The sequence below is a fragment of the Poecilia reticulata genome, chromosome 2 (genome assembly GCF_904066995.2).
Source record: "Poecilia reticulata chromosome 2, P_reticulata-male-v2, whole genome shotgun sequence".
NCBI lineage: Eukaryota > Metazoa > Chordata > Actinopteri > Cyprinodontiformes > Poeciliidae > Poecilia > Poecilia reticulata.
In genome coordinates, this window is record NC_088831.1 from 1,165,687 (window position 1) to 1,189,651 (window position 23,965).

Here is a 23,965-nt window from a genome sequence, read left to right on the forward strand (position 1 = left end):
CTCTGAGTCCCTCCTGGATGACCGAGCTTCTCACCCTATCTCTAAGGGAGAGCCCAGCCACCCTGCGGAGGAAACCCATTTCGGCCGCTTGTACCCGTGATCTCATTCTTTCGGTCATGACCCAAAGCTCATGACCATAGATGAGGGTGGGAACGTAGATCAACCGGTAAATCGAGAGCTTCGCTTTTTGGCTCAGCTCTCTCTTCACCACGACGGACCGGTACAGCGCCCGCTTCACGGCAGACGCTGCCCCAATCCGCCTGTCAATCTCCCGCTCCCTTCTTCCCTCATTCGTGAACAAGATCCCCAGATACTTAAACTCCTCCACTTGAGGCAGAATGACCCCCCTGACCCGGAGAAGGCACTCTACCCTTTTCCGGCTCAAGACCATGGCCTCGGATTTGGAGGCACTGAGCCTCATCCCGGCCGCTTCACACTCGGCTGCGAACCGCTCCAGTGAGAGCTGCAGATCACGTTCCGATGAAGCCAACAGGACCACATCATCCGCAAAAAGCAGAGATGCGATCTTAAGGCCACCAAAACGGATCCCCTCAACACCTCGGCTGCGCCTAGAAATTCTGTCCATAAAAGTAATGAACAGGAAGAGCAGTGTGGTGAAGAACCCAGAGAGGGTTATTTGATTGTGCTTTCTGGAAAACAATACATTGCAATACAATAAAATACAAGCAATCGTCTCACTTTTTCTGTTACAAACTGACTCCGGCCCCCGACCAGAGAAGGAAAACGTTATGTGGCCCTCACAGGAAAAAGTTTGGGGACCCCTGCTGTAGATCATCAGATTCTCTTACATAGATTAAAACACTGTGTCGGCCTGAGGGCCTCAGTATTAGAATGGTTTAAATCTTACTTAGAAAACAAAACCTTCTCTGTTCATCTTGACCAATCCTGTTCTGGGGCCAGACCTTTAAGTATGGTGTTCCCCAAGGGTCAATTTTAGGGCCCGTTTTGTTTATCTTGTATTTACTGCCTCTTGGTAAGATTTTCCAAAAATGTTATATTTCCTTTCATTGCTTTGCAGATGACATCCAGATTTATTTGCCTCTTAAAATTCAAAATGGTACAAATGATTCTCTTCAGCTGTTGCTAAACTGTTTAGCTGAAGTTAAATTATGGATGGAAAAAAACTTTCTTCACCTCAATGAGAGCAAAACTCAAGTTCTGTTATTTGGTCAAAAACTTCAGACTACAAACCCAGATCAGATTCTTGGCTCGGTCTTATCAAACCTTTGCTAGGAATCTTGGTTTCACTTTTGACAGCTTTTTAAAGTTAGATAAACAAGTTAGTTCTGTCGTTAAATAAAGTTTCTACCACCTTCGGCTTTTAGCAAAAGTTAAATCTTTCCTCTGTTTTAAGGACTTTGAAGGACTTATCCATGCCTTCATAACAACTCGTCTGGATTATTGCAACTCTTTATATAGAGGGATGGATAAATCACAGATTCAGCGACTTCAACTGATCCAGAACGCAGCAGCACGGCTTCTCACAGGAAGCATGACCATATAACACCAACTCTGGCATCTTTACACTGGCTGCCTGTCTTTTATCGAATAGATTTTAAGATTCTTTTGTTAACTTATAAAGTTTTAAATGGGTTAGCCCCCCCTTATCTTCGGGACCTTTTAAATTTCCGGTCTGTGTCCAGAACTTTAAGATCTAATAATCAGTTATTACTTGCAGTTCCTCGGACTCGACTTAAGAGGAAAGGAGATCGAGCTTTTTCTGTTGCTGCTCCTGTTTTATGGAATAACTTACCTTTCCAGATTAGATCTGCCCACAACCTGGATCATTTTAAATCATTTCTTAAAACTCATTTTTACTCTTTGGCATTTAATTGATGTATAGCTTTGTGCTCTGTTTTGTTATTTGTGTTGTCGTTCTTGTACAGCACTTTGGTGCAGTTTTATACCTGTTTTAAAGTGCTATATAAATAAATTTGACATTGAGTAAAAATGGCGAATTTGAACAGCGTCTGTTATCTTCCCTGCTTTCAAGTTTTTTCTTTGTGGCGTTTTAAGCGGAAGAAAATGGATGGATGGTGCAATACCGCCACCATCTGGTCTGGAGTATGAACTGCAGCTAATGCCGTTGATTATAAGGTTTTACATCACACATCTGAAAATTGATTGGATACTTTCTTAAAGAATTACATCATGATTATCATTTTTTATTGTATGCAATTTTAATAAATAGTAAAATATTATTAAGGCACTTAAATTCATACATATTCATTCATATTTTGTTCACTTAAAGTATACTTTTATTTAATATATTAAAAGTATATTTTGGTACAATTATGTTTAAGTGTGTTTAAAGTTCTCATTTCAAAATTGGTACAAGTATATTTTAGTATACTTCAGATATACTTATAGCTAGTACACTTAATATTTAGTATACTTAAAGTATGCTTTCACAAATGTAAGTATGTTTGAAGTGTACTATTTTTTCACCTGGGCAGCTCCGGTGCTCTCCACTGACCCTCCCTTCCTCATTTCATTAGTCTAATGTCCAGCGCACACGACACGACTTGTCGGCCGATTGTCGGGCCATAATTTCAAAACCTGAGACACATTAGCCGACAGAAATCCTAGGTAGGCTATAGTGGTTCTATGGTGCTGTGTGGTGTCCAGCCACCAGCCATTATTTTGGACTTGTAGCACAAAATAATGGCTACAAGTCCAGTTAACTCAATTTAAAATCAGGCATTAATCAATGCTTTACTAGAATCTACCTGTGATGCATGTGGCTATAGAGTCAGCGTAAAGTCCTGACTGAATAAAAATCATTATAACCTATTTATGTCACGTTAATGAAGAACAGCTGAAAACTTACCGGGTTCATCAACTGCGGTAGTAATTTGGCCCCAACTCCTCCCCTTGTCATTTCTATATTCTTTGCACGAAATGTTGAATAAACATTAATGATACCACACATCATCTCCAATGTCCTCTGGACTTCATGTTGCGCCGTGTCAGCTGTTTGGGATTCCCCTTCACAATTTCCCCTCAGAAAGCATGGAGGAGAATCCGCGCTTTCTGATTGGCTATCTGTCACATTCAGCGTTAAACTCCCAGTCGGGGAAAACCCCTGATTTAGATCGGAGCGGCCACGACGATCTGCCGTAACACACCACACACTGCAGGATGATCGGTTAGATCAGCCATCGATCTAAGATTGTCATAAGGGGAAAATAGGGGCAAAAAATGGTGTAGAGTGATGAACTATTGCATCAGGTGGTCAGATGTGCCCGTTTTCTCTATTGATTACTGAAGGGCAATATAGTATACAGACTTCATAATCTGCACTCTCTTGGTTGAATGTGGTATTTATTTCCACTTTGGTTTTATGTTGTTTAGTTTTTATTCAAGTACATTTTATGTTAATGGAGACTGAGAATCCATTTTATTTTTGTTTTTGGTTGTTTTGTTTATTTAGTTTATCAGTTCCAGTGTTATGTGTTCTTTTGAAAATAAAGTCTATGGCAGGAAATAGCATGCATTATTACATAATGTCCATTAAATCAGTGTCTAAAGGTCTTGAAACAATATTATTGTTTATCGCAATAATTTTTTAGACAATCGCTCAGTAAAATGTGTTATCATGACAGGCCTAGATATGACATTATGAATTTGTTGGCCAGGAAGGAAAAAATCATCAAGTTTTTCTGTTGCAAACACTGTGTTTAACCTGAAAGTGGAATAATGTCACACCCTGTGGGTATGTAACTGCTGCCCTTTTATTTCCACTACTAAAGGTTGTTGTCCTGTTTTGTCCCGTTGGATCCAGATTGATCAGATGGGACTGAGGCCAGTTTCTGACCAAAACTCATTACCAGCTCAGCTTCATGTAATCCAATAAGAACACTAAATTACAGGAGTGGAGGCACTGATTAAACAGGACAAAGTTTGGGTTTTAGCAGCAAAATGGACAGCATGCAAAGACAATGATAAAGACAGAAGGGCTGGATGGAACTGAGCAACAAAAAGGGCAAAGCCCTAAGCAACAAGAGGGGGAGGGGAAGTTACTCCTCTTAAATAAACAGCTGGTAGTCCATCCATCCATTTTCTTACACCCTTGTCCCTCAGTGGGGTCGGGAGGGGTTCTGGCGCCTATCTCCAGCTAGCGTACCGGGCGAGAGGCGGGGTCACCCTGGACAGGTCGCCAGTCTGTCGCAGTAAACAGCTGGTAGTTCAGCATGAAAATTTTTATTGTGAAGTGATATGATAATGTTGTCAAACCATGTTTAACAATATGATTGATTACCTCACAATGAGTGAAACCTGTACAAATTGCTGCATTAAGCCCTTCAATAACCTTGAGCTCTACCACTGTCAGCCATAATCCACATGTTCCTCCAACAGGGATGGGATTATTACCACCCAGCACAAATAACCAGTGTAAGGAGGCTGCATGTGTTAGTGTTGAGCCAAATAAATTGTTGGCTCAGCCAAACCACAGAGGAGAATAATTGCACTATCACTCTTACACTGAACGCAATCATCATTCACTTACATTTTCCCTGACTGTCTCAGTCTGTTGCGCTGGGTTGAGCTGGATTATCTGTCAGGTTAAACATCTTCCTTCTGTCTCCAAACCTCAAAATTCACATTGTGTCAGGTGAAAATATGGTAACATGTTACCACCAGTTAGAACTATCTTGAATGTTATCTGAGGTAGAATGGACTTGGGGCTAATAACTAGTGCATTAGCCCCAATGAAATCTGGAATGTTCTACATCTCCTATATGTTCCAAAATAAGTCATTGTTCCCACAGCTTGTATTTTTAATTTTTGTACTAAGTATGGAGGTTAGAATGTAACATAAAAATAGTCTGAAATCATTCACGGATTATCCATATTCAAATTAATCTATTTCTTTCCCCTTAAACAACTTCAATGGTACATTTTGTGATGATTTTCTGTTAAGAGATGCTAAATGACATACATGCTACAAGAGAGCAACTGGAGCCAAAAAGAGTCAATTCTCCACAAAAAGCAGAACTTTACTTAAAGATATCAACATGGAGTTTGGACTCACTCCTGCTTTGTGTTTCCATCCCCTCTGTGATGGGCTGCCTCTGCTGGGTTCGGGTCGGCCGGTTCCCTGATCCACCTGCAGGAAACACAAACTTCAATCAGCTTTCATTGGATTCTCTCGTTTCTCATGTTGCCAACTACTACTTGAAGCATCTTTTAGGGTTTTTAGAGTTGTAATATTCGAGACCAGTCTCAATTTTGTGTCAGTCTCGGAATTTTATTTTAAAACCCTTCAAACCACAACCGTAAAAATGTCACTAAATTGTCAGCATATTGTTCAGCTTATTTGTCAACATCCTTGTTTTCACTGGATTGAATAACGTGACTTAGTAATTATGTGTTTCTGTTACTCTTTAACACATCGCCTCCCCTTTACCTCGCCCTGGTATGAGGTTCCACATATGGCATGCAATGAATGGTTAGCTCTTTGAAGTGATGTTAGCAAAGCTAGCTGTGTAGTGACAAATATGTTGCATTTGGGATGATAAATGCTGTCACTTTCTGCGCTTATTGTGCGAAGGTATTGACTGATGTGTCGCACATGTGCAACGCCTCTGTAACCAAAGTCTGCAATACAGTGATGTGACGTTCATGAATGATCCGATTCTCCTATTCTCTACTAAGAACGACAGGACTGTAGCCCGACTGAGAACCGTTCTTTGTTTTTGCAAAGCTCTGTGCATGCTGCAGTAGCTATTACTATTCAATTTTATATATTTATTTGATCATTGAATAAATAAAATACAAGAACGTAGCGCATGCGCATTGCTCTTTGATTATTTTCGTCACCTGGTTTCATGGAGCGGGAGACAGAGTGACGACAGTAACGGTTCTCCCTGTGCCTGGTTACTTCTTGCTTGTTGCTCCTTGGTCAGTGTTCATAGTTGACCGTTTACCATTAATGATTTATGTTTAATGGACAAGACAGGGGTGGTTTCTGACATGAGCAACCACCCCGGGCGTTATCTTGTTAGGGGCGACATAAGACCTCTGCAGATTGTGGCACAGAGATGGAAGCAAAGCAGAACAAAGAAGAGTTTGAATTGATCATTATAATTTACTTCAACTCTAAGCATTTAATATCTGTGTGCTTTTATGGGAATGTGGATCTTTCATATCAATTTGAGAAGCAATTTTAATCATATTTCACATTTTATTGTGTCATGTAGCACGGGGCACTGGTCTTGGTCTTGACTCGGTCTCGATGCACTCTGGTCTTGGGTTAGGTGGTCTTGACTACAACACTGGCATCTTTGTCTTTAAAGTCATATATTTACCAAATAATACTTCATTTTATCTGTCATAAACATTGATGAAGTCTCCTTTCTATTCATAAAAGGTGTTGCTATGTTTATGACAGTGTCAGTTTCATGCACAGCCCTTCAAATAAAGTGTTACCCACTTTTCTAAATCCAATAATAGGATTTGTGGTTTGGCATTTAATTAGAATGTAAATAAAACAAATCTTTGAAATGTGACATTTAAGTGATGAAAAAAAATATCGCAAAGAAAGATATTTCTGTAAAGCTGAGTTAATTCTCCTAGATTACTGCCTGACCTTTTCAGCTTGAACGGGACAAAAAGAAAGCTGATTAACCTGCAGTTCACACGAAGCTTCTGTTTAAAATTCACTTAACTTTTCGGATGGAAATGTTTGTGACATTTACTGCAAATTATAGGGAAACAGAACAGGATCCGTCTAATGAAAGATTCAGCAAAAGACAGAAAACACTTTTTTTGACCTCTGAAGCTAAAATACTTACTGTTGGAAAAATGTACAATCTATCACATGCAGACAGACAGCACTGCAACAAGCTCTGTTTCAGTGTGGTTTGGCCAGTGACAGGCAGTCAAGCTTGATGAATAAGCCCATAATTCCAAGCAAGGTATTTCTAGTGGCTTGAGGAAGAAAGCTTGAAACATTTGACCCAAATCCTATAGTTTAAAAGGCAATTCTACCAATTACTAAGAAAATATGTGAAAACATCAGCTGCAGTCCAAAAACAGGATGTTAGGTTAATTGTTTTCTACAAGTTAGGTTGGGGTGATTACTTCTGAGTTTCTTTGCTGATTTAGACTCAGCCTGGCTGGATCACAAAGAATACAATCCTCCGAACTTCTCTGTGAAATCTTTATGACAGCTTTAATTTGTTGTGTGACTCTGGAAGTCGCTGTAGGGCCTGAGTCATTTTCAGGTACTAATGCCACTTAAAGCTAACAGAGTTACCATGCAGTCACCACATTGGCCCCAAACCAGAATCCCCACCTACAGGTATTAGTGCTGCTGACAGCAGATGAGTTAAAACACTGTAGTGGACTCTTTACAGCAGCTGAGGAGAACTGAGCAACTTTTTGACATGAGGACTACCGTTAGAAGATGCAGACAGACAACACTTTAATGGATTATGAAGGTATGAACACGTGTTCCCAGTCATCAGTAAACTCCCGATATCTGATGGAATTAAGAATCACTACCACCCACAAAAAGCTAACATCTTGGATTACTTAAGACTCTGTCTACAAACACATGCAAGTGAATATTTTAACAGTTCAAACCCCAAATATACTTTAACATGCAATAATACACACAACCTTGGAGTCATTTAGAGCCCAGGAGAACAAATGACTCTTCAGGATTTACTGCTTAGCAAACAGCAGCAGCCAGTGAGCAATGCACCTTGGTATTTTAGCTTTCCAAGCTACATTTTATTTTGAATATTTTAGATATGCTCTATGACAAAAATCCATTATTAGGGGAATTTTGAACAAATCTTGAGTCACGTTTCACAGAAAAACCTGAAAATACTGAACGGCAAAAAGTTATAAAAGTTTACAATAATTCCTAAAAAGATTTTTTCTTCATAAAACATTCATTACAGTTAGAAAATTAAGGGGTTTGCAAGTATATGGACTTTTGGATTGTGTCTTGTGAATTATCACTACACACCTCAGTTGTTATAGTGACGGATGCACAGAGCAGAGCAGTTGCTGAACTCCCATCCAGCATAGTTTCATCACAGCCTTCAAAGCTTGCAGCATGTGTTGCTGGTTAAGAAGCAGATTGACAGAGAAAGTTTACCGGTAAAAACTCAATCTTTGTGATAACAAGTTGACTGAGGGGAAATATATGGTGGAATACTAACAATCCAAAAAGGTGCAGTCGTGCCAGTTCTGCTTCACCTCAGCTTTTTAATAAAGATGGAGAAGTTTATAGGAGTGATTTCAGATTCCTGCTGCCATCCACTGACCCATCTCTACCGCGTTCTCCCTGCATCACTGAGCTCACTGTGCACAACAGACGGTTATCTCTGCTCTCCCCGGCCGAGCCACAGCCAGGCCCAGTCCAGGCCCGGTCCACTGCTATCTCCCTGGGAGCCGGGGATGGACTGATGTTGAATTTCACTTTCTGAGGCTTTGGTTTTAAGGTCAGCAGTAGCTGGTGGAAGGGCAGGTAAAGGTGTTTGCTGAAGCCTAACAAGCAGGGAATATCAGCACAGTCAACACTTTTCAGCCTGTAGTTTTTGGGCCTCTGTGGTATTAATTATCTGAAGGTTTTATCAATTGTTGGTCAAAATACCACTTTTTGTTTTAAAGTATTATTGTAAGATATAATTAGATGAATAATGTATTAATGAGGTAACAAGAAGTAAATGAAAACAGTTGCTGATCAGGCACCAAAAGCCCATTAGTCTGTCATCACCGTGTGGTTCCTCCATCCTGGAGGTCATTCCATCCCATCTCAGTCTGGTTTCTTTAGATTAATAAATGTTGCATGGAATCAGCTCCCGGCTGAAGTGAAGATGTCAGATTTGGTTTCTTTGGAGCAGTTCTTGAAAACAAGCAACATAACTATTAATCAGTGTTATTGCTTTCAAGCTGTTTTGTAATTTGTTTCAAACTTGTTTAAATTGTGTAATTTGTTTTACTGTTGTGTAAGCAGGTTGTTGTGTGTTGCAGATTTTCCATCCACATCCATCTTGCAAATGAGATCTGGATCTCAACGGGTTTTTTTATCTGGTTAAATAAAGGAAATAACACAAAAGAAAGAAACTGTATAAAAAAAACGGCACCTTGTGTGGCATTTAGAACCGCCTGCTGCCTCAGTAGGATGAGATTTATTACAGGCCACACACTACACTGTAAAAAGAAAAAAGAAAAAAAAAGATTTCAGAAGGGCACTTTTTGTCCAGAGGAAAATTTTCAGGTACCAATCAGATTAATGTGTGTTATATACAATTGATGTAAATAAAAGGTGACTCAGACATTTAACAGGCATTCTGATGGGCTGTCATGGAGGAAGTCTAACAGACCTGTTGATTAATGCCAGAGTTTGATGACAGAGCTGACATTGGAGGGTGGAGGCAGGGAGGAGTGAGGGCGATATCAGTTCCTGCACATCACCTGTGTGCGAGACAGATCAAGTTTTGGGCCGACAGGCACATCCCATGGAAGCGGCATGGCATGTACGCCTCACAGAGCACATCGGCTTAGAGCTCGTGTGAAAATCACTTTTGCTCCCAGTAGATTAAACTCACACTTCAGTTCATCTCCCAACACCTCGCTTAGCAGGAACATGAAAATAATGGGCTTTATACTCTCCCCGCATGCAAAGTATGGCTGAGTACAGTTTTTCTTTTTTCCTACGATGTTGCTGTTTACCACACTGCATGAATTACCATTAGACTAATAAAGCAATGAGGAAGCACAACACATCTGCTGCCTGGGCTTTTGGTGCAGCAACTAAAATTTGAATAAATGTGGGGATTAAGTAAACTTGAGCATTTGTTCCTGAGTGGATATTAGTTGTTTCTAATCTCACCCAAAGCCAATGAAGATGAATGAAGAGGAAGCAGCTGATGATGTTGTGTGATTCTGTAACTATATTCTAGAAGTTCAACAGCTTCCAGTAGTCCACAAACATCCGTGTTTGACAATGACTGCTGTTGGGAAAATATTTAGAACTTTGTTAATCAGATATGTTGTTATCCAGTTTGGTACTTTGGTCTGTTCACTTAAACAAGAACACACTTCAGAACAACGCACAATATACAAGCAAATATAAACTCTCTCTCTCTCTGTGTGTGTGTGTGTGTGTGTGTGTGTGTGTGTGTGTGTGTGCGTGCGTGCGTGCGTGCGTGCGTGTGTGTGTGTGTGTGTGTGTGTGTGTGCGTGCGTGTGCGTGCGTGCGTGCGTGCGTGTGTGTGTGTGTGTGTGTGTGTCAGTGACGTGCAGTCAGGGGAGGCACCTGTCATCATGGAAAAATAATATGTAATATAAATAATATATGTAATATAAAATCATTTATATTGCTATTTTCATGTACTATAAAGTATCTATTTTTTTCTTAGCTTAATCAATTCTGATTAGTTTTTCTTCAAAATCGCTGAATTTTCGCATTTTTCCATTCAAATCCTCAGAAGCGAAGCCGGTGAGGCAGCAGCAGCTGAGCCTCACCTGGGATTGATGAACCTCTCGCTCACTGCACTGGCTGCCATTATGACAGCATGTTCGTCCTGTCTGTACGCCGGCAATAAAATGGCTAAGAAACATTTAATATATGGACTGATTTTCCATAATTTCGATTATGGAAAATCAAATATACAGTGTTTGTTTGTCACCAACTGTGTGTGTATCGTGTTTTGTGTTCGGAGGAGCCATAAGAAACGGCAGAGAACAGGTTCGAGGCTCTTGCCTCACCGCTGGGGGCGCTCATGATCCCAGATATAGTGACTGCACAACTGCAGAGTAAGACACAGTGAGTTAGCCATAGAGCTAGCCACACAGTAAATAAGTAAAGTACAGCGATAAATTTGTTTTCTTCTCTCTTCCGACGTCAACATGAAAGACTACATTTCTACACTTAAACAGTTTTTTAAAGTGGATTTTCAATTGAAGCAGGAGATGATAACTAAAGGAAGACCAACACCGAGCTGAACGTTTTACTTCAAGACAGTTTGAAGGAGTAGAAAAGACATGGAGGATAAAGTTGGTTTTGGATGAACGGATATTTCTGTGCAGAATTAGCGGCGCATGGATTTCATTGATACGTAAAGGTAAGACAGCAATAAGATGTTTTTGTTTAGTTTTTTAATTAAATGTGCGTTTTGTGGGCTACAGTTAATGTTTAAATAATTCAGTAAAGTAGAAGCGGTAGCTAATCTACCACCGCAATTATTTATTAATAAAACATTAAGTCTAAAACGTACAACAACAAACTAAATGTTTTGTTCTGTGTGCAAAATTCTTGAATGTTTTTTGGTGTTAAATCCTAAAACATGAAGTGGCATTGTTGTCTGTTGCTATGGCAACGAGTCTGTGTAGCTTGGAGAATACAGATCACTTTGCTGTGGATCATAGCACGAAATTAATACCTACATTTGTAAGTTTCACTGAGTTAACGCGGCTATAGATGACATGTAAAAGATTAGTCTTTTTGCCCCACAGCGTTGTACGCATGCGCAAAATTTCCGTAGGTCCAACAACATGGATGGTGTTTAAGTCATAAGTCAGAGTCACCAGCAATGAAGCTGGTGACGTCACTGATATAGATATATATACTGCTCAAAAAAATAAAGGGAACACTTCAGTGTTCACTTAAATGTTTAAGTGTTCCCTTTATTTTGTTTTAGCAGTGTATACACACACACACACACACACACACACACACACACACATATATATAAAATCAACAATTGAACATTAGTTTGTAGTTTGGATAACATGTAGGTAAATAATTCAAAGGGTATAAATACTTTAGTGAGCACCACACCAAATAAGACAGAAACTTATCAAACTGAAGCTGTGGAGCTAACGTCAAACATTTCAGAGTTTAGAAGAAAGACAAAAACATCACATCCACGGCTCCATGCTTTCCGTGTGCTCAGTGGTTTACCTAGAGCAGCACCACTTATTGAACATGAGCAATGACTGAACAGATATTTTCCTCTGAACAAGACACACCTTAATAATGACTAAAAGAGACTGGCTTTGATACAATGAAGCACAAATACAACTAAAACTCCTGTGAAGTGAAGAGCAGCTTCTAAATTCAGCTTCATGCAAAAAGGATGAAGCTGGAGCAGCAGGTAGACTCGTACCTTTACGCTCTGAGCGTTTCTTCCTCCTCCTCCTGAACCGCCGGCGGACCAGGCAGCAGTGTGCAGCCACATCCAGCAGCAGAGCCATGGCTGATCTGTCCCTACAGGCTCTGGAAGACTGTCGACAACTTTGGAGCGAACAGGGAGGAGGAGCAGAGGACTGATCTCCACCTCCTTCCTCTGCCTGCCACACTGATTCTTGGTATCCCACACATGGAGCAAACTGCTAACAACACCAGTGACCTGTGAATTAGCTCCACTCCACCCTCTTTATTTTAGGGCTCAGAACATTTCATTTTCTCCTCATCTCAGATTTGTTTTGGTCCACTTGACATTGAAATGTTGATGCAACCTGATGCAGTGCCTTCCTAAAGTATTCACATCCAATGAAGGTTTTGACATTTTGTCCCTTTTCACAATGTGGCACGACAACACAAAGTAGAGCATCATTGTGACCTGGAGGGGTGAAGATAAATGTGTTGGGATTTTTGAGGCTGAACATACATTTACTGTTTAAAGCCAGAGAACATTCTAAGAAATGAAACAGGTCTGATCCAATTTCTGAGTAAAACAGATGAAAAGGAAAAACTGGGACAAAGATATATATATATATATATATATATATATATATATGGGTGATTCTTTTTTTGTGGCAACATTCCATGTCCCCATGTTTTGCTTACAATTATTTCTAGTAAAATTTGCCAAATATTTACAACAAAGTATTTTAATTATACATTTAGATGTTTGCCATTATTCAATATAAATGAAATGCCTTTTAAATATTATTTTGTTCTTTACACACCTTTTTGGTGACTGACATGTTAAATTTCATGTGTCCCCAGTGCAGTGGAATAGACTTCCTCATGACGTTTAGACTATAATATATATATATATATATATATATATATATATATATATATATATATATTTATGTTTTTCTTCAATAAGTTGATTGACTGGACTAAACCTTATTTTAATATGCAATTGAATCTACTGAAACTATTTTCTCATTTGATATTTTCTTCATATTATACATGTCCTAGTACTAACACTCCACCCTGTTATGATGTTTCATTTCTGCCTTCAAAAAATCTAAAATTCCATAAAAACCATTTCATGTAAGTGACATAAATTAGTTTTGAAGTGAATTCAACCATGGAAAACAAAGTAGCTTCAACTGTCACCATCTCTGTACTTTTTATTATCTTCAATATGTTAAACCTGTAAAGCTTAAAGTTCCACCCTGTTAGGAAAGATTGTGAAAAATGTTTATTCAGTAGAATTTAAAAAATATAATATTAGATTTAGTCATTAAAGTTTTGTTATCCTGTTGAAGGTTAACTAGCTAAATGTTGACCACATGAAGAGCTTCAGGTAGATTAGTTAGAAAAGTTCCACCCTGTTATGTTCATGAACCAAATAAGGTAGAAATTAGGGTGAAAAGTAATAATTTTAAGTCAAATAAAAACATTTCAGATGATGGAATAGAGCTGCAGTCTGAGGTTTTATCAGATGTCTTTGCCATTTGTCTGTTTTCATTTCACTAGATTCCCCATTGACTCCTGAGGGGAACAACGAGTTCCTGTCCTGAGAAAATCCACTACAGGAATATCACCTGTTTTCCCAAATGGAACCAGGACAAACACTCTACCTGTACTTTGACTTGAAAGAGCCAATCCTGCAACTAATAATGAAAATCATCAGTTTTTAGAATCAAAGACTTTGATTTTCCACCCTGTTATGTTCCATTCCACATGTTTTTATTAAATATTGTTACAGAAACATTAAGTACTGTGGATTTTTCTGAGCCATGTTGGGAGTTGAAAACCAATAAATGCAAATATTAGTATAAGTTTTTAAAATGACCAATATTTTCAATGCTGTCAGTAATAATGAGTAAAAAAAACAGTTTTTTCTTTACATTACAGTCATAAATGATTCGTAACTTCATGATGTTACAATTTCAAGAATAAAACATGTAGTAAAAGGGACACACTCTTTTTAAGAAAAAGTCATTATTTTTCTAAATGTACGTGTTTAACTATTTGTGGTCTATAAATGTTCATAACAAGGTGGAACACATTCAGAGACAATGGTGAAAAAAACACATGTAATTATTAATTTATCCAATCCTGAGCTTGCCCATTATTAATTTCTTATTATTAAACATGTCAGTGTTGTAACAAGATATTTAAAACTTAAAACATCAATACTTTTTTTTCAAAAATCCTGAGGCCGAAATGTTGCCGCAAAAAAAGAATCATCCATATATGAATATATCTAACAGACATGAGAAGGAAAATTAAACATGAGATAAGAGGATAAATAATATAGCTTGCAGTGGATTACAACTAAAATATTGAAGAATAAAACCAAAGTGAATGTCAATATAATGTAAGATATAGACAGATGTCTACAGCTGCTCATCCTTATAGGCTCAGTTAGCTGAACTACGGCAACCATCATGTTCATAAGTGTTTGTTTGAGGAGATGATAATATAGCATCAATTCATAATAAATGTCTCAAGGCATATTACAAATATAACAATAGCCAATTTATGTAGTGTATTAAAACAAGAATAAGGCTTAAAAGTACAGCCACATTAAAAAATTAGAATATACATTCTAATGAGACTGATTTATTTTTTATTGATCCGTTTCACAAAAGGCTTGAATTTTATTTCTGTTCATAAAGACGTCTGTGTGGAAATAATCTAGATCACATTTCACTTTCACAGTGAACTGAATTACTGAAATAAAAGACCTCAGAAATGTCTTAATTTGTTATACATGTACTGATCCTGGTCATCAATGCACCATTCACTTACATTGTGTCATTGACTTTGCAGCAATCCCTCATATTAGGCACACAGCAACAGTTGAGAGGAGAACTGTCCGTTTTAACAGGAAGAAACATCAAGCAGAAGCAGAGCTTACGTTAAAGGAAAGTTCAGTCACAGAAGCAGTGAGTGTAGTAGCTGCTCTAAACCACTCAGCCAAACAGAAAAGCTCTTCTCCAAAGATTACAACTATTGTCTTGTCCAAAATTTAAAACAGAAAATTGAAAGTCAAGCAGGTTTTTATATTTTCCACAGTAAGGCAAATGTACTGAACTTACATTTTTCTAAGTTTTTTTAACCAGTAAATCCAATCTCTTTTAAACAAGTCTCATGCAATGAAGCTCCCTTATATTTATAGCGCCAGCATCCCACTTTCAAAATAAATCTAGCTGTGAACTTTAAAAGTCATCAATAAATTGTTACATTTTCATAGAGCTGGTTCAGCAAAAACTGTTTTCATGGGGGATCAATCTAACCCAGTAACCAACATACTTTTAAATGAGAAGCCATAAGTACGGCTGGTAAAATAAGCATTAAACATCTTTTATCTCTGCTTAAATATTTCTAATGGGGCCATTCAGAATAAATTTACACCAGCCCAGCAAATCTGCACAAAGAGTAGGTAGGTTAGTCTTCAAATAAAGTTATGGATAGAAAATATAAAAAACAGATTACAAGTTTGATGAACCTTATTCAATACTTAAAACAAAAGATTATTTTTGTAATGAACTTTAAGATTCTCTTGTACACAGAAACCAGTCGGTACATTACAGATGTGTGATTTGGGAAAAGTCCAGACCTAAAATGACCAGATCTGTGGGAAGAGCTAAAAACTGAGATTGATCTGTTCTCCAAACAATCTCACTGAGAACAATTGGCCAAAATTTTAGTCTATAGATGCTCAAAACTTGTAGAGACAGACCCCAGAGAGCTGCAGCTGGAACTGCAGCAAAATGTATTTCCACAAAGCATTGAATCAGGCTGGCTAAATAAAAATTCATGCCACACCATTCAGGTTTTTTTCCCCCACAAAATCCTTGCAAACCATTGAAGTTTCTGGTTGTTTAAAGTTGAAAACAGCAGCTTGACAGCACAGCCTCCTGCTGTCTGTCACTTGAATACAGAAGCATAACTGGAGAAATTGCTCCACTGCTGTTCACTTCAACAATTCCCAACTCAGTTTGTGCAGATTTATTGAAGTCTATAGATGAATTTCTGTACTAACTGTAAATGCTGGCACTGCTGCTCTGATAAGATCAGATTTTTAGGACCTTTAATATGATTTTTATTTTTATTTTTTTTCAACAAAAATCCAACTTTGTTAATACTGCATTATTGTTCCATTCTTCTACACAAGCCGTTTGTTACTCAGATTTGACTTGACAGGATTTGTCTGACCTCAGTGTGTCAGTTCTAAAGTTCGGTGGAGGGAGGACTACCATGGAGAATGTCCTTCAGAGGTTGAGCTCACTCTGTTGGTTCCAATGAGAGCAACCCTTAGTCATTCTATCAAACCAACATATTTTGGACAGTTTCATTCTCTGACATTTGTTGGAACAGTTTGGAGATGATCTTTTCCTGTTCCAACATAACTGAGCACTAGTCCACAAATAAATGGATCAGCAAGGTTGGTGTGAAGGAATTTGACTGTTCTGCACAGATTCCTGAACTCAACCTTATACATTTGCAGTAGAGACTGTTTGTCCAACATCAGTGCCTGACCTCACATATGCACTTCTGAAAACATGGTCAAAACGTCCATAAAGACACCCCTAAATCTGTTAAAACCCTTTCCAGAGTTCCTGAAGTTGCAATGCCTGGACAGGGCGTGCATACTTTCTATCTAACCCTGTGGATTAAGGAATGGGATGCCACGCAACTTCACACTGTATGTGTGAAGGGAATTAACTAGGGCTGAAACGATTCCTCGAGTGATTCGAGTACCTTGATTATTAAAATTCCTCGAGGAAAATTGACCTGCCTCGAAGCTTCGTTAATTTATGTTGTATCATTTAGCGCACCGTGTTTCAGCCGGAACATTATTTGCGTTGCGCGGAGCTCTGACTTCCGCCTCTGAGTTGTTGACGGAAGCTACGTGTTAGCGACATAACGTCCAATCTTCAGGTTCGGCCCGCGGGGATTTTACTGATTGGTGATAATTCCGGGTTTTCATCGTTTTTGTGGGACCAATAAACATCCTTAAAATGACCGGCGCGATGCCGGGAGTTCGGCAGCCTTTCTGCTCCGGAGCTGCTGGTTGAACGGCGGGAAGAAGCTGAGGAGGATTTATACAGGTGAGCGGAGAGACTGAACACGGCGGGCGGCTGAGGGTTGATGCTTACAGGGTCAGAGCAGCTTTACGGACGAACCGCACAATAAACTTATATCATCCCGGTCTGAACAAACTGGAGGCGGAACATGGCTGGTAGATGAGTTTCTGAACGGAGGAGCCGTAAATATCCCGTATTGCTCCCCCGGTGTACAAAAAAGTAACTGGTAGGGAAGCTCAAATGTGGAAAAAATAGACTGATGTTGATATCCGACAGTAACATTGGTGTTATGGAAGATTCACCAATATTTTATTTCATAATTGTTTTTATCCGATTACTAAAAAAAAAAAAAAAAAAGTCAATTTCCTGTTTTGGAGTGAACGCTGGCGCGACTTGCTGCCGCTGCTCGCCGGTTAAATTAACTTAGTTTATGGTCTTGTGACCTAATGGACTATGCAATTGCACTAATCAGGCTGACTAACTTTTCTCTGTTCAGCTAAATCGCCGTTTTTGACAACACTGCGTGTGTACATGGACTAGCTTCCACTCTCCTGCTCTCATCTACTACCTGAGTCTTACCTGTCGCTGCTCACCTGTCCAGGCTGCCGACTCCTCTTCTACAATGCCAACTAGCAGGATATATATCTGGGCTGTGCTTTTCTGGACTCTCCTGGCACTCTTTCAACAACCTGTTACAGGTCAGATCCAGTATTCTGCTGCTGAGCTCCTCCGGCTGCGGTTTCATCTACCTGCACTTCCCCCTGCTTCACTACTCATCTCGGATGCAACTTTCCTACCACGCCGGAAATACATCCACCGCGGGTCTCGTCGGAACTTCCAAGAGGACACGTCGAAACCCATACAATCCATCTGGTCTACCTCTCGTCGTCTCCGGCGTGCTCCCAACCGGGTTGTTGACCGCAGCGTGCTAGCTTGCCTAGCCCGGTCAGCTAACACTCCTGCAAAGTCTGATAACTCCTCTGTAAACTTCGGTCTGCTTAACATCCGCTCACTCACGGGCAAGGGACATCTCATCCAGGATCTCCTCACTGACCGTAAGTTTGACTTTCTATGCTTGACTGAGACTTGGCAACAACCTGATGACTTTTCTCAGCTCAATGATTCTACTCCACCGGGGTTTGTTTACATCTGTCAACCCCGTGGCACCGGCCGGGGAGGAGGTCTCGCGATAATTCACCGCGAGAAGTGGAAAGTCTCGCCGTTGTCTGCTCCCACCTTCTCTTCGTTTGAATCAACTGTGTGTCAGCTCTCTGGACCTACCCCCACCATCATCACAACCATCTACCGCCCCCCGAAAACTAACAGTGACTTTCTGAATGACTTTGCTGCTCTTCTCACTCACCTGTCAACCCTCTCACCAAACATCATAGTATTGGGTGATTTCAATATTCACATGGACGATGGCAATAGTTCTCTGACTAAAGACTTTTCATCCTGCCTCCAGAGCTTTGGTCTCCAGCAGTTCATCAATGTTCCCACTCATTCTAAGGGTCATGTCCTGGATCTAGTCTGTTGTTCTGGTGTTTCCCCCTCTGATTGTACAGCAGATGAACTTGCCATAACTGACCATTTCCTCCTCTCATTTAATATTTGTCTCCCTCTCTCAATCACTAAGCTTTCCCGTCTTATCTCCTTCCGTAACATTAAGGATATTAATTTAAATTCTCTCTCCTTCGGCGTCAATTCACTCATGGACAATATATACTCAACTCTAAATTCAACCACCCTTGATGACCTGGTCTCACATTACAACACTGGTCTTCACTCAATACTCAACTCTCTTGCTCCGTTAAAAACCAGATCTGTTTCTTTTGCTCGTTCTGCCCCCTGGTTTACTCCTGAACTTCGGCTCATGAAGGCCAAAGGACGGCAACTTGAGAGGCTCCACCGGAAAACTGGACTAGTTGTTCATAAAGACATTTACAAAAATCACATATTACATTATAAGGACTGTATCACTCAAGCCAAATCCTTTTACTACACTGGTTTAATCTGTTCAAATGAAGGCTCCACCAAGTCAATATTCTCACTTTATAAGAACATCATTCAAGTTCCGGACTCTCTACCTTCATATTTGTGTTCCACTGATTTTTGTAATTCCCTCATGTCATTTTTTGACAGTAAAATTCTTAAGATCCACCAGCATCTCAGCTCACAACCCTCCCCCTGTCCTACTCTTGAACTTTCTCCTCCAGCCCACTCCTTCTCTTCCTTCCAGCTCCCAACAACATCAGAAATTGCAACCCTTATACACAAATCCAAGTCGTCCACCTGTCTGCTTGACCCCCTTCCCACAGTCCTGGTTAAAGCCTGTGCCCCATCCATACTCCCTCTTATCTCTGCCATTATTCACTCCTCTCTCTCCACTGGAACAGTTCCTGCTTCATTTAAAATTGCTGCCATAACCCCTATCTTAAAAAAACCTGGTGCTGATCACTATAATCTGAATAATTTCCGTCCTATTTCCAACTTGCCTTTCATCTCCAAAATTCTTGAGAAGATAGTAGCATCCCAACTTCACACTTATTTATCCAACAATAACCTGTATGAACTGTTTCAGTCTGGTTTTCGTCCCCTCCACAGTACAGAAACAGCTCTCATAAAAATCACCAATGACCTCCTTATGGCAGCTGACTCCGGCTTGCTGTCCATCCTCATCCTACTTGATTTGAGTGCAGCGTTTGACACTATCTGCCATACCACCCTACTCAACAGACTTTCCTCTATTGGCATCACTCAGACTCCTCTAAACTGGTTTAAATCATATCTCTCTGGCCGCACTCAGTTCATTCGGATCAAAACCTTCTCTTCCCAGCCTTCCTCTGTCACATCAGGAGTTCCACAGGGATCTGTCTTAGGGCCCCTTCTCTTCATTATTTATCTCCTTCCCCTTGGCAATATTTTTCGCAAGTATGGCATTGATTTCCACTGTTATGCGGATGACACCCAGCTCTATGTTTCCAGTAAGCCCGCCTCCAACCTCCCACCGTCTTCGCTTACTGACTGCTTGACTGAAATAAAATCCTGGTTCTCCTCAAATCTGCTTCAGCTTAACAGTGATAAAACAGAGGTTCTTCTCATTGGTACCAAATCTACTCTGGCCAAAATCAAAAGCTTCAGTCTTGTAATTGATAACTGTCCCGTTTCTCCCTCCCCTCAGGTAAAGAGTCTGGGTGTCATCCTTGACAGCACCCTGTCTTTCCAGTCTCATATTAATAACATTACCCGCTCGGCTTATTTTCACCTACGCAACATAAACCGCCTCCGCCCCTCCCTTACTCCCCATCCCACTGCCATCCTTGTTCACTGTCTTGTGACATCACGCCTGGACTACTGCAACTCCCTTCTGTTTGGTCTCACCCAGAAATCTCTTCATAAGCTCCAACTGGTCCAGAATTCAGCTGCCCGTATCATTACCAAAACCCCATCCATGCACCACATCACTCCTGTCCTGCAAAGACTCCATTGGCTGCCCACCAAGTTCCGCATAGATTACAAAATTCTTCTGTACACTTTCAAGGCCCTTTACAATCTCTCCCCACCATATCTTTCAAATCTTATTCATATTGCCATTCCCTCTCGCTCCCTCAGATCATCCTCCTCAATCCATTTCACTCTCCCCTCTGCCCGTCTCACCACCATGGGGAGCAGAGCTTTCAGTCGCTCTGCTCCCCAACTATGGAACTCATTACCACCATACCTTAGAAACATAAAGTCATTATCAAATTTTAAAACCGAACTCAAAACACACCTTTTTAGATCTGCCTTTTCCACATGACACAATTGGTTTGCCTGATTTTACATAGTCTTTATATAGATACATTGTTTTGTTTTATTTATTTTTATCTACTTTTACTTGTTACATTTTATTTGTTTCTGTCACAGTTTTTTTTTTTTTTTTTACTATTGTACGGTGTCCTTGAGTGCCAGAAAGGCGCCTTTGAAATAAAATGTATTATTATTATTTATTATTATTACTTGATTAATCGTAAGAAAAATCTATAGATTACTCGATTACTAAAATAATCGTTTACAACAGCCCTAGAATTAACCCAATGCTTTTACCAATAAAGCATGCAGTTCAGTACAAATGATTCATACATCGACATATTGATCTTTTAATCAGATCAATATGTTTCATCTGACAAGAAGTAATACTAATGTTTTGGAGCTGCCCAATAAAAGTTCATGAATGAATCTGTTAGAGAACACAGGCAGGTGATTTATAAATACATAAATGTCTAATTTTACATTCCTTTATCATGTTCTGATAGGATGCCATTCTTAATCCACAAAATGTCATCCAAGTCTTACAGCCAACAAATACATATAGCTATACATAAAGCTAGAAGGCTCTAAGATATTCAGGGATTCAAAGAGTTCAGGGAACATCTGCTTCTTCATTTTTGTCCACTGACTGACAGATGTTCTGAGTTCTCTTCATATAGATTCATCAGTGCCTCGTCCTTCAGGGTTTCTCTACATGCTGGGAGCGTTTATCTGGACAGCGGCTCCTCTGAACGAGTCCCCAGAGATCTCTTGAATGAAACCATTTGATTGGCTGTCTTGATGGAAGCAGCAGGGTCAAAGTGTTAACACATAGTGTGTGTGTTGGGCCACACACACTTACTCGCACAATAAATAATATGAGAGCAGGGCGGAAAAAGGGGTTAAGGAACGATATTAGTGGCCAAAATGGTAAACTATACGGTAGGCAAAGGAGAAAAGTGAAGGTAAAAATGGTACCATTCACGTGATGGCACAATAATTCCAGAACCCAACAAAGTCCAATCACAAATGGTTTGGTGTTATACTTGTTATACTATATAAAAATGAACATATAACTTTAAAGCAGACATCACAGTTGTTAGAGTTATAGTTTGTTGCTCTTTTTTCAAAACTTATGATCTGAGAGATCTCTGTCTGATTTTCTGTCAGAAACAAATATCTTGGTCAAATTACAATTTTAAATCTAATTCTGCCAGGGGTATGAATACTTTTAGGCTTGGCTGCAGTTAGGCTTAGATTGTTAGAGGCTGACAAGCTGCCATCTTTCCCCCTCCAAATCCCACTAGTGGTCCAAATTCTAGAACTACTTTCACCAGATCAGAAATGTGGGTCTTTGTCCCAAAGGACATTTAAGAACTGTAATCTGGCTTCTTCTGTTGCTGCTGGAATAATGTCTTCTTCCTGCCTGAGTGGCCTTTCAGCTAATCATGGAACAAAAAAGACATTGTTTGGACTTTATCTCATGTAGCAATAGAAACTAAGCACACCCCCGAAAAAGTCTTGATATTGGTAGTTTGCATTTAACTCGTCCTTTTGGTCATCTACAAATATTATTTTCTCCTCCCAGGTGATGTACTTTCATCGAAATCTGAGTTATTAATGATAATGCACATGTAGGCCATTGTTACTTCTTCAGTAACTGTACATTATGCTGTCAAAGTAATGGCAGTGTACCAGTGGGATATTCCACTGGTTGGGCTTCTTTCTGTTCTACAGTCATTAGGGTTCTGAGCGGACGGCCAATGTAAGGTTCGGCCGTCAGCCTGGTGCCAGCTGGGCAGCGAACCCTCCTGCTTTCACTCTGTCTTTACATTTTTCTTGTTAATTCTCTGCTGAAACTCATACTGCAGCTTATTACAACTTTTATCGGGACCCACACCGCTACTCAGATACGCATATTCAGGTATGTGCACCTGAAGGTGGCGCTACCCAGGTGAAAATAAGTATACTTCAGTATACTAAATTTTAACATACTTTGATTGATGTACTTAAACTGTACTATTTTGAAACAACTAATTTTGTGCTTAGTATACTTTAGTAGTATTTAAATAGTATTAAATTACAATTAATAGTATATTTTAGTATACTATACGTACTTTTTTGGAACAACTTCAAGTGTACTTAAAGTATACTTTTTAAATATATGAGAGCTTTATTATATTTTGATATAATTATTATATCTTGAGTGTAATAATTAGGTCTCAGAATTATATTAAAAATATATATTTAATATACTTCAAATATATTTTAAATATACTATTAATATATTAGTAATGTATTTAAATTATACTTAATTTTTATTTTTTATTTCCTGCTTTTGATAATAAACTACAATTTTAATTACTCGTGAAAGTCTTTATTCCTACGTACCTATTTTGTACATGACATGCATAACTACACTGCAGTATTTACATTGTTTTAGGCTACAATCACATGGAAAGATTAATTACACAAGATGTTCAAGGTAATTCAAATATTTTGTTTTATTACCAACATTTTAAAATTGTGGCTGCACAGTGGCGCAGTTGGTAGAGCTGTTGCCTTGCAGCAAGAAGGTTCTGGGTTCGATTCCCGTCCTGGGGTCTTTCTGCATGGAGTTTGCATGTTCTCCCTGTGCGTGCGTGGGTTTTCTCCGGGTACTCAGGTTTCCTCCCACAGTCCAAAAACATGACAGTCAGGTTAATTGGCCTCTCCAAATTGCCCCTAGGTGTGAGTGTGAGTGTGCATGGTTGTGTGTCCTGTGTGTCTCTGTGTTGCCCTGCGACAGACTGGCGACCTGTCCAGGGTGAACCCCGCCTCTCGCCTGAAACGTTGGCTGGAGATGGGCACCAGCACCCCTCCCGACCCCACTGAGGGAAAAAGGGTGCAAGAAAATGGATGGATGGATGGA

At 39.6% G+C, this 23,965-nt stretch overlaps 1 protein-coding gene across 1 annotated transcript in view; it reads right to left on the bottom strand.

Moving 5' to 3' along the window:
* LOC103477529 (double-stranded RNA-specific editase 1-like) overlaps positions 1 to 12,599 on the bottom strand; it is a 31,029-nt gene extending 18,430 nt beyond the window's left edge. Inside the window, exons 1-2 of the mRNA XM_017307884.2 lie at positions 12,153 to 12,599; positions 5,057 to 5,131 (exon numbers count right to left, since the gene is read on the bottom strand). Coding sequence (XP_017163373.1) covers positions 5,057 to 5,131; positions 12,153 to 12,240 — 163 coding nt within the window. The 5' untranslated portion in view covers positions 12,241 to 12,599. The remainder of the gene's footprint in view (positions 1 to 5,056; positions 5,132 to 12,152) is intronic.
* Between the last annotated feature and the right edge of the window lie 11,366 nt (positions 12,600 to 23,965).